This window comes from Salvelinus alpinus, chromosome 19 (assembly GCF_045679555.1).
Source record: "Salvelinus alpinus chromosome 19, SLU_Salpinus.1, whole genome shotgun sequence".
Taxonomy (NCBI): domain Eukaryota; kingdom Metazoa; phylum Chordata; class Actinopteri; order Salmoniformes; family Salmonidae; genus Salvelinus; species Salvelinus alpinus.
Genome location: NC_092104.1, coordinates 38,992,357 through 39,003,922, shown reverse-complemented (window position 1 = coordinate 39,003,922; position 11,566 = coordinate 38,992,357). Strand labels below are relative to the sequence as shown.

Below are 11,566 nucleotides of genomic sequence, written 5' to 3'. Positions count from 1 at the left end.
TCTCCAGACTCTGTCACGTCTGTCACGTGCTCAGTGTGAACCTGCTTTCATCTGTGAAGAGCACAGGGCGCCAGTGGCGAATTTGCCAATCTTGGTGTTCTCTGGCAAATGCCAAACGTCCTGCACGGTGTTGGGCTGTAAGCACAACCCCCACCTGTGGACGTCGGGCCCTCATACCACCCTCATGGAGTCTGTTTCTGACCGTTTGAGCAGACACATGCACATTTGTGGCCTGCTGGAGGTCATTTTGCAGGGCTCTGGCAGTGCTCCTCCTGCTCAAAGGCGGAGGTAGCGGTCCTGCTGCTGGGTTGTTGCCCTCCTACGTTCTCCTCCACGTCTCCTGATGTACTGGCCTGTCTCCTGGTAGCGCCTCCATGCTCTGGACACTACGCTGACAGACACAGCAAACCTTCTTGCCACAGCTCGCATTGATGTGCCATCCTGGATGAGCTGCACTACCTGGGCCACTTGTGTGGGTTGTAGACTTCGTCTCATGCTACCACTAGAGTGAAAGCACCGCCAGCATTCAAAAGTGACCAAAACATCAGCCAGGAAGCATAGGAACTGAGAAGTGGTCTGTGGTCACCACCTGCAGAACCACTCCTTTATTGGGGGTGTCTTGCTAATTGCCTATAATTTCCACCTGTTGTCTATTCCATTTGCACAACAGCATGTGAAATTTGTCAATCAGTGTTGCTTCCTAAGTGGACAGTTTGATTTCACAGAAGTGTGATTGACTTGGAGTTACATTGTGTTGTTTAAGTGTTCCCTTTATTTTTTTGAGCAGTGTATATTATTGGAATTACTCAGACTATGCGAAACTTAAATTGGTATCTTGTGCTGGGCAACGGGTTTATAATAATACAGAGTGCTGGCGACTCCTTACTCCATTCACTGCAATGTAATACACTACACTGTGTATGGGATACTTATTGGGTTGTAGAAGAGAACTTTACTACCTGTATCATATAAACTGGGGTAGGGAAATACTCAGTCGTGTCTCTGTTAACCAAAGATGGCCCGTTTTATAAGGGGACTGTGTCGCACTGCCTGCTTCTGGCTGTTCGCTCTGCCCCATCCATAGCCCCCAATGCAAAACACTAATAGACTGTACATGGGATACATATTGGCTTGTAGAGAGAACGTTTTCTACCTGTCTCAGCTAAAGTGGAATGGGAAATACTCAGTAGGGTCTCTACTATCCTAAGGTTAGTCTTGGAGGTGGACTGTAAAGTACTTCAGTACAAATACTTTAAAGTACTACTAAAGTAGTTTTTGGGGGTATCTGTACTTTACTATTTATATTTTTGACTACTTTTACTTCCCTACATCCCTAAAGAAAATAATGTACTTTTTACTCCATACATTTTCCCTGACACCCAAAACTACTCTTCACATTTTGAATGGCTAGCAAGACAGGAAAATGGTCAAATTCATGCACTTATCAAGAGAACATCCCTGGTCATCCCTATTGCCTCTGATCTGGTGGATTCACTAAACACAAATGCTTTGTTTGTAAATTGTGTTGGAGTGTGCCCTTGGCTAACCATAAATAAATAAAAACTAGAAAATGGTGCTGTCTGGTTTGCTTAATATAGGGAATTTTAAATGTTTTATACTTTTACTTTCAATACTTAAGTATATTTTAGCTATTACATTTACTTTTGACACTTAGGTATATTTAAAACCAAATGCTTTTAGACTTTTACTCAAGTAGTATTTTACTTGGTGACTTTCACTTTTACTTGTAATTTTCTATTAAGGTATCTATACTTTTACTCAAGTATGACAATTGGGTACTTTTTCAACCACCGGTCGTACGGCCTGCGGCTGGATTTTCACTCCACCCCTCCGTAGCCCCCAATGCAATACACTGTACATGGGATACATATTGGCTTGTAAAGATACGTTTCTACCTGTCTCAGCTAAAGTGGGGTGGGAAATACTCACAAAGGTCTCTACTAAACAAATATGTGAAGTTTTGGAGTGGGACTGTGTCGTAAATATCCAGAAACACAGCTTTAAATGACCTGGTACTATCCATGGTCCATTGAAGGCCAAAACGTCAATCTTTTAACCTTGCTTAAATAAAACTTACTTTATGGTGAGGGAGTGTTGCTCCTTTTTCTTTTCGATGATGATTCGATTTTTTGTTTGCACCTCGACTCACATTGGTGGAGCGCCCTCCAATTCTTTCCCCTATTCATGGTCTTGAAATTAATACACACTCAACAACAAAAACACAAAAGCTAAACTTTATTATCAAAACGAAAATCTAATTTATTTACAAGTTAAATGTAATGAATATTAACCAGGCTATTAAGGACACAGTATAATAAAGCTTTCTGAACAGCAATGGATACAATTATTTACAAGCTGTAGGCCGATATGACTATATACTGCTTATCAAGGCGTGCTGTATACAGTGATGGCCTACTACCTAGTTGTCAAAAATAATAACAGAGACAAGATTATTTACAAGCTATATTCTCATGATTATCTATAAAGGTCAGCAAAGGCACTTTTTGTAGAGTGCAAAATGTATTACAAGAGACAAGGCTATCAGTACACAGTATAAACAAGCTTTCAGAATAACAATGGAGAACATTCAACCTGGTCTCAGTGCACTTCGTATTATTCCGTCTGTAAATCCAAGGGACTCCATTTAGTATGATATGTTACCTTTCATATGGTATTTATTCATGTGTGGATGTCCATCACCCATTTCGTATGATATGTTACGAATTGTCAAAACGTACAATATGTTACAAATTTGCTTAATGTACAACATGTTACGAATTTGCCAAACGTATGATATGTTAAGAATTCTAGCTAGGTGGCTAGGTATCTAATGCTAGGATTGTGGTAATGTAGCTGGTCGCACTTGGCTGGCTGTTAGCTACAAATTGGTAGGTATGGTGTGCCACCCTTTGTACAGTTTTCATTACTACCCTGACACGGTCGGTGACAGGTTAGAATCGGCTGCTGCTTGGGTCCTCCTGGGCTGCGTTCAATACGAGAAAAACGTACTGCTTCGTTCAATTAAACGGAAACGGTCCTGTTCTGAACGACCAGTTGAAAAACGGGGAGGGATTAGGTTATGAGTTCAAAATGCAACGCGGCCAACCACTTCCCTTTAAATACGCCACTCATTGCATCAATCCATACCCACCAAACGGAGGAAACGTACCTCAGTATCATCAAGAACGTTTTGGGAAAACGTGTCGTTTAATACAAATCTTTACGCAACGTAGCAAACGTCCAATTTAACTGAACGAACCCCTGGGAAAAAATTACAATATCCTTTGCGTGTACGGGCCATCTAGCGGTCGTATTTCCCCCCCCCCCCCCCCCCCCCCAAAATCGCACATTTATTTCGAAATTGTTCTTGATAGGTAGGTTCTGATTTATTAAAACATTTTCAGAGACATTTTTCATAAATCAAGCCATTCACTAGGCAGGTGGACTAGTAACCGGAAGGTTGCAAAATCGAAACCCCGAGCTGACAAGGTAAAAATATGTCGTTCTGTCCCTGAACATGGCAGTTAACCCACTGTTCCTAGGCCGTCATTGGAAATAAGAATTTGTATTTAACTAGGCAAGTCAGTTAAGAAAAGGTTAAAAAAATAATCCCAGTACACTCAACTACCTTACTCCTTCTGACAGCCACGTGTCAACTAAAGTAAAAAATAATAGTAACAAAATAAATTGTGCATCAATACCCTCTCATTTCGCTGCAATACAAAAAATAACCTGACAATTAGTTTGCTGTGCATAATCCTTTATTCCAATGTCAGGCCAGTTGACATTTTTAATGTTCATGTTCACTACAAACTTAAAAAAGAATCAATGACCAAAAAGAACCCTCAAACAAAACATCTTCTATATAGTATCTTTACATCCCACCTTTTCACTCCTTATATAGCAAGTAATCAAAAGTCAGCAGATCTCTAGCTTCACACATAAAACATATTTGCAACACTGAATTGAAACCAGGGGGGTAAAGTGCCAATGTTACAAATTAGACTAGGAAGGACAAACGACTATGGTAGAAGGGGGAAAATTAATAGATCAAAGAGAAGAAACTGCATATCCATGGTCTAATAATTCAAACACAAGGTCCACAGTGTATTTGAGTTGTCTGCCATCAACACACAAAATATTTCCAATCCTTTCTTTAATACAAGCTACACTGTATTCCTTGCATTTCCTCCAGACCGGTATGAGAATCAGACTCATGCATAGAGGTTGTGCTATGTTCAGGCCAAATCAGAGTAAAACGCAAGCAGAACATACAACTTGCATTGGATACGTTTTTTGTTTTTGTTAAGCAGACATTTTTTTGAAGACCAAATTCAGGGCTGACAGTGTTTGGGACTTGGGATTGAAAATCTGGGATGGTACCTGCAGCTGGCTGACTGCTACCCCAAATAAAATGCACCCCTCAAAACGATTCCATTCAACCCAACGTAGATCCTAATATGGTCTCTATATCAAATGTAACTCATTCTACCCTCCATCCTTGCAGCATATTTTTAAAGAAGATTTTCAATGTGGCAGGAAGTTGGAACAAATCTTTGTGCACCAGAAGTATTGTAGAACGCATAATAAACCAATGGCACAATGTAAGAAATTGTGAGTGGGACTGTGGTCGAGGCATTACTTACCTTGGCTACATACAACAACAAAAATTCTCCATTGTCTGTCATTCTAAAATAGAGCTGCATGGGAAAATGACAGTGACAAGAGATGGATCAAACTAAAATGTGAGCAGTTGAAGGGATACATTTCAACTTCAGTGTCATCTACTTTGTGTGAATCATAGAGGTGCTGAACAGAAGCTTCTGTTTCTTCTTCTTCTTCTTTCCCCCCTTTTCATCTGAGAGAGAATAGGATAAGTATGCAGTCTTCCAACTCCACAAATAAGGCATCACTTACACAAGCTAAGACACAGACAAACACAGTGAAAGACTGACCAGGGATGACCACTGGCTGTGGTGGAGCAGTTGGACCATGGTCCAGCTGCAGGAGTGCCTCCTCAAAGGCCTGGCTGAAAGAGTTCTGGAAACTGGGCACTGGGACCCGGTCAGACACATCACTCTCTCCATCGCTGTCTGCCGCTGGAGGAGCCAGAAGCATTTCTGAGGGAGCAGCACAACAACAACAAAAAACAATCAAACATGGTCCAACACTGACACTATGGTCCAAACAAACATAGGGTTCAGCTGACAGTGCTCACCGTGCCAACTGATTTGAGCAAACACTAACAGAAACTGATGAGAAATGAATGATGTAGACGTGGAGTTGTCACCTTTCTTTGGAGTGGTCCACGGCCCAGCATCAGCCCTGGCTTTCCCATCCCTCAGCATCTTATCAGGGGAGAATAAGGGGTGATGAGAGAAAAGTCATCTAAATTGTCTATATCCAAAAGTTGTAACATCCTGACATCCAAGGTAATCAGCTCGTAATAAAAAAATAGTAGGTACAGACATGTAGGAGTGACTAAATTAATGAGTTAGGCCTACAGACCTGAGCAAAGGACATGCAGTGAGAGTCATCCTCCACACAGCCCACGCTGGGCGCAAGGCTGTCTCCAGTCAGACTAGGGAACATCATCCCATCTACAACAATATGGAAATGGCGATTTCAGTTTACAAGACACCATTTGTAATGTGCTATATTTGGGGCGGCAGGTAGCCTAGTGGTTAGAGCGTTGGGCCAGTAACAGAAAGGTTGCTAGATCGAATCCCCGAGCTGACAAGGTACAAATCTGTCGTTCTGCCCCTGAACAAGGCAGTTAACCCACTGTTCCTAGGCTGTCCTTGTAAATAAGAAATTGTTCTTAACTGACTTGCCTAGTTAAATAAAAGGTTAAATAAAAAACGAATTCCATGGCACAAAATACAAACATTACTATCAGAAGTCCATAAAACAGTGACACTTTAAATTTCCAAGCCTGTCAAAATAAAGGACAGTTGAAAGAGCTGGTCTCACCAGAGACAGCGCTGCTGGTGAGGGCTGAGTGAGGGGCCAACAGAAATTCAGGATACACTTGTGGACTGCCGTTGTGAGGTGGTGACCCAAATGCCGGGAACTGCTGAAAATTCTCCAGCCCAATATGCACCTCTGGATCTGAGAAAACATTCATATGAAGATACTTTATCTGACGACAATTTTTCAGTTACACATTCTACATTGAGAAACAACCAAAAGTAAAATGGACTCACATTTCCCCTGCTTCTTGTTCTCCTCCATCTCAATACGCCTCTCCCTGCGCTTCTCATCCCTTGCTTTCTTTTGTCTGAGACGCTTTCTTTTCTCCAAATCATCTGAGAGTCAGAAGGAAAAAAAAGTGAGGGAGAAAGAAGATCAGTATTGGATTAGTATTTACTCTAAGAAGCAATGTACATGACTAGAATAGAGAGTATGTTAGGTTCTGACCTGCAAAGCTGTCCAGGGTCTCTTTGGACAGGGTGGGGGGCTGCAGGGCCAGCTCACAGATACTGAACTCACAGGTGAGCGGCAGGTGAGCCAGGTAGCGGTGTCGACGGCGAATCTCCTGTAGCCAAGAGAATCAAAACCTGAGATATTGCACATGTTCCTGGGATGAAGCAGAAGAAACAAAGTCTTGGTACATTTTTCAAGAACAAACATGGTTTAGATCTAATCACTTACCTCAGTGATAGTTTGCCCCTCAATCTCCACCACAGTGGCCGTGATGGTGTGGGGGCTGGCCTCTAGGCTGCCGTACTCACGTTGCAGACAGCGCACATTCACTGGGTGCAGGAACATCTGCTGGCAGTCCTCCGCTGGAAGAACAAAGGAGTAAGTGCAGAGACTGGACTTTTGAATGTAATAAAGAGGACATGGTAGATGTTAAGTGGAGAGACACTGATAAACTGTAGTTCTGCTAAAGGGTATCCTACCTTGGTAGAAGTAGTAGGAGGGTCCATGCTCTGAGGTTTGGGGGCGCGTCGTTTCAGCCTGGCTGGGATGGTTCTCCTCAGCAGGCTGGGGCTCTGGAGCTGCATCCTCAGGGGACTCCTCCAGCACTCTCTCCAGGAGCCCTTCAGGGCGCTGTGGTTCCTCAGGGTCCTCCTCTGGAACCTCTGCCACCTCATCATCAAATGCAGAGGAATACTGCAGAACTGGCTGGAAAGAGTAAAACATGGAGAATCTCTGAGCCAATAACACGGGCGAGTTTGGAGAGTATATTAATGGGTTATAAATGCAAACAATTACCTTGGTACTGCTAAAGGTGGTCACCACTTCCTCCTCAGGGGAGGGGGGATCTGCCAGGGTGAGATTTGACAGTTCCAGGTTGTCCTCAGCACATGCCTTCTGGTGCTTCAGCAGAGCTTCCACTCGCTCCTGGACCACAGCACAGGAAAGAGAGGGGGTCAGTTCATGTTATATAGGCATATCATATATGACTTGACCTAAGTTTGTGTAACAAGTCAAACTTCACACACATCACTTCTTGCTTCATGCAGTAGAAGCTGCCTGTATTTTAAATTACAAGCTGCTAGTTTGTCAGTGTTACCTGCAGATTGCACAGGGCACTCTGGATGAAACAGGCTGTGGCATCCTCTCCCTGGGTGAGCTGACCCTGCAGAGCGGCCTTCTCCTCGGCCACTAGGCCCAGCACCTGCTCCTGAGAGGCCAGCAGCAGTTTGGAGTACGGGCTCAGATGCACATCTACAGCACAGGGGTACAGCCGTGTCACAACGACTCACATATACCATACCACAGAAACAGGTATATGGTAAACAGTGTTGCATGGTACACTAAAACTTTGGTACTTTTTCAATACTACAAACTAGGACTGTGGCAGTCATGACATTTTGTTAGCCGGTTATTGTCATGCAAATGTATGCTGATCTCACGGTAATTGACCGTTAATGAACAAACATGTTTAGCATCTCCAGGCATACAAGTCACTGATGCGTGCCTTTGGAACATTTACATTTTTAAAAAGTCTAATAAATCCATTTAATATACACCATCACAATAAATCCATCATCTATTTTAGGCAGATCTAAAGAGACATTAAATGAAAAATATATATATTTCAAAAGGAACCGAATATGAGTTGGCCTACTACTGACTATGCGCCATGCCAAAGGCTGTAGGCTTTAGTTTATTTAGCAGACAAGATTTGCTTATGAGTGCCATTATTTTATATGATTTTATTGTAAGAATAATATAATTGAACTTAGCGGAATAAAATAGAAAGGATATTTTTCAATATCGGAGCGGGTGCGCATATGAAGCGGCTATGTTGAGCATAAAAAGTGATCATTTGAAACGGCTCCTATACGCAGGATTTAGAGTTATTTGGCAACTTTAGTTGTGAATGACACAAACCTTAGAATGTCTTAGAAATCCAAACATATATGGGCTGCATGATGCGACTACAGGCTATTAACTATTTTAAAAAGTCACAAAAAAGGGCAGGACCAGGGACAGATGAAAATGTAATCCATATGCATTTGAATAACGACTGGCAGCCGCTTTCCCGCAGTGTAAATCATGCTGGGTAGGCTACTATAGTAGCAGCTGGGATCCTCTTTTTAGTGGCAACATTCAAAACTCTGCTTTCACATGGGATTGCATATAGAAATGTCTGTTTAAAAAACATTCATTTCACTTCACACATGTTTGTCATGGGCTCTCCAACCATGTTCCTGCAGCTACCCAATGCTTAATTTTGGAAACGTCGATAGTAACAAGTTTTCACAACAAAACATTTCAATAAACTGTTGACAGCCCCCCCCCCCCCATCTCTGCACGACCGAGAAAGCAATGAAGGAGAGGAGATGGAGAAACGCAGTGGTGAGATATTCTATAGCTAAAAAAGGCAGTGTGTCAACCTATTAATTATTAAAACATTAAAACGTGCCCCATTACTAGGTTATTCAAACTCAAATTCACTATAAAATGTAGGCTAAATTCGTAAACTACCCTGCACAATCAATGAACCAACGGCATCGCCTAGGCCTATATGTTCCCTCCCAGACTCATGGATAGAAAGATTGGAGCGTAACATAAGGTAACCAGTCCATCCAGAATGCATAATACAGTCCACACTCAAAGGCAATTACTAGATTGTTTAATTGTGGATTATAGGCTAGACCAATTATGTACCAAAGACATCTTAAATAGATGTTTTTTTATATGCGGTAGGTGATGTATTGTATAACTGTGGCACAATCATTATTTTGATTCTGTTTTGGTGTGGCTTGGGCTCATAGTGGGGCAAAAAAGTACTTAGTCAGCCACCAATTGTGCAAGTTCTCCCACTTAAAAAGATGAGAGAGGCCTGTAATTTTCATCATAGGTACACTTCAACTATGACTGACAAAATGAGAAAAAAAATCCAGAAAATCACATTGTAGGATTTTTAATGAATTTATTTGCAAATTATGGTGGAAAATAAGTATTTGGTCAATAACAAAAGTTTACCTCAATACTTTGTTATACAGTATACCCTTTGTTGGCAATGACAGAGGTCAAACGTTTTCTGTAAGTCATCACAAGGTTTTCACACACTGTTGCTGGTATTTTGGCCCATTCCTCCATGCAGATCTCCTCTAGAGCACTGATGTTTTGGGGCTGTTGCTGGGCAACACGGACTTTCAACTCCCTCCAAAGATTTTCTATGGGGTTGAGATCTGGAGACTGGCTAGGCCACTCCAGGACCTTGAAATGCTTCTTACGAAGCCACTCCTTCGTTGCCCGGGCGGTGTGTTTGGGATCATTGTCATGCTGAAAGACCCAGCCACGTTTCATCTTCAATGCCCTTGCTGATGGTAGGCTTTGTTACTTAGGTCCCAGCTCTCTGCAGGTCATTCACTAGGTCCCCCCGTGTGGTTCTGGGATTTTTGCTCACCGTTCTTGTGATCATTTTGACCCCACGGGGTGAGATCTTGCGTGGAGCCCCAGATCGAGGGAGATTATCAGTGGTCTTGTATGTCTTCCATTTCCTAATAATTGCTCCCACAGTTGATTTCTTCAAACCAAGCTACTTACCTATTGCAGATTCAGTCTTCCCAGCCTGGTGCAGGTCTACAATTTTGTTTCTGGTGTCCTTTGACAGCTCTTTGGTCTTGGCCATAGTGGAGTTTGGAGTGTGACTGTTTGAGGTTGTGGACAGGTGTCTTTTATACTGATAACAAGTTCAAACAGGTGCCATTAATACAGGTAAACGAGTGGAGGACAGAGGAGCCTCTTAAAGAAGAAGTTACAGGTCTGTGAGAGCCATAAATCTTGCTTGTTTGTAGGTGACCAAATACTTATTTTCCACCATAATTTGCAAATAAATTCATTAAAAATCCTACAATGTGATTTTCTGGATTTCTTTTTCTCATTTTGTCTGTCATAGTTGAAGTGTACCTATGATGAAAATTACAGGCCTCTCTCATCTTTTTAAGTGGGAGAACTTGCACAATTGGTGGCTGACTAAATACTTTTTTGCCCACTGTATATAGGCGAATGCATAAGCTCTACTATGCGTATGGATGTTCTACATGCAATGTCTTAAATGCTTTGAATTAAATCACCTTAAAGCGCTGTCCATTTCGTTGTTTGGCTTTAAAACAACATCAACAACAACCGTGTTTCCCCACTCAGTTTCAACCTGCTGTTGAACCTGCTGTCGTCACAGTGAGGTGAGTTTTAAAATCATGATATTATTTTGATAAGTGGTTGATGTGATTTCGATAGCATTTGCATTGATGTCAGAGTGGTTAGAGGGACAATAGAGCCCTGAGTACCAGGCCATTAGGACCTGATGGTAGTTGGCAAGTTGCTTACTACAAACACATGTCAAGAGATTACTTTGACTGTGGTCATGACTGCCGGTGTGGCGGTAATACGGACCGTACTGCAACAGCCCTAACTACAACATGAAAAACGATTAGATAGAATTTTGTTACTTCCGGTTCGTCTATTAAATGTCTCTCACGTTTGGAAACCAACTAAATGTATTTTACTTATTCGAAAATGTATTAATTAGCCCAAGTTTAAGACAAACAGAATGCATCCCTGATTCATATTCCCTGCAACTTTCTGAAGACAATAGGACACAGGAATGCGTGCAGCGCTTGCATGTCTACCACTTTGTGTCGCCTTTAGCATGCTAATGCTAACCGTCGTCAGGTAGATGGAAAGGCTTCCACAAAAAACTCAATTAAAAATGTACTGCAAAGTAACCTATGTCTACCTGGAAGAATCTTTCTAACTCCATGTGTGCTACAGAAACCAAACAATACTAAGCAAGGTTGCCAGGTTTAACTAAAATTACCAACACATTGACCACTCCAAATCCATATATATTTCACTAGAATGTCATTGTAAACAGCCAATTTTCCAGGACATAGACATGTCTTATATTGTCAGAAAGCTTAAATGATTGTTAATCTAACTGCAGTGTCCAATTTACAATAGCCATTACAGCGCAAAAATACCATGCTATTGTTTGAGGATAGTGCACAACAACAAAATTCCTTTATCAAGGCAATTGGTTTGATACATTCACCTCTGACGGTAAATAATGTACATACAT

The 11,566-nt window shown here is 41.8% G+C and overlaps 1 protein-coding gene across 1 annotated transcript in view; it reads right to left on the bottom strand.

Annotated features, from left to right (window-relative positions):
• Positions 1–3,764: 3,764 nt before the first annotated feature.
• rnf10 (ring finger protein 10) overlaps positions 3,765–11,566 on the bottom strand; it is a 31,031-nt gene continuing 23,229 nt past the window's right edge. The window contains exons 7-17 of the mRNA XM_071353432.1: positions 7,544–7,698; positions 7,243–7,371; positions 6,927–7,152; positions 6,676–6,809; positions 6,442–6,559; positions 6,228–6,329; positions 5,995–6,132; positions 5,530–5,621; positions 5,312–5,369; positions 4,977–5,141; positions 3,765–4,879 (exon numbers count right to left, since the gene is read on the bottom strand). Of these exons, the coding sequence (XP_071209533.1) occupies positions 4,806–4,879; positions 4,977–5,141; positions 5,312–5,369; positions 5,530–5,621; positions 5,995–6,132; positions 6,228–6,329; positions 6,442–6,559; positions 6,676–6,809; positions 6,927–7,152; positions 7,243–7,371; positions 7,544–7,698 (1,391 nt within the window). The 3' untranslated portion in view covers positions 3,765–4,805. The remainder of the gene's footprint in view (positions 4,880–4,976; positions 5,142–5,311; positions 5,370–5,529; positions 5,622–5,994; positions 6,133–6,227; positions 6,330–6,441; positions 6,560–6,675; positions 6,810–6,926; positions 7,153–7,242; positions 7,372–7,543; positions 7,699–11,566) is intronic.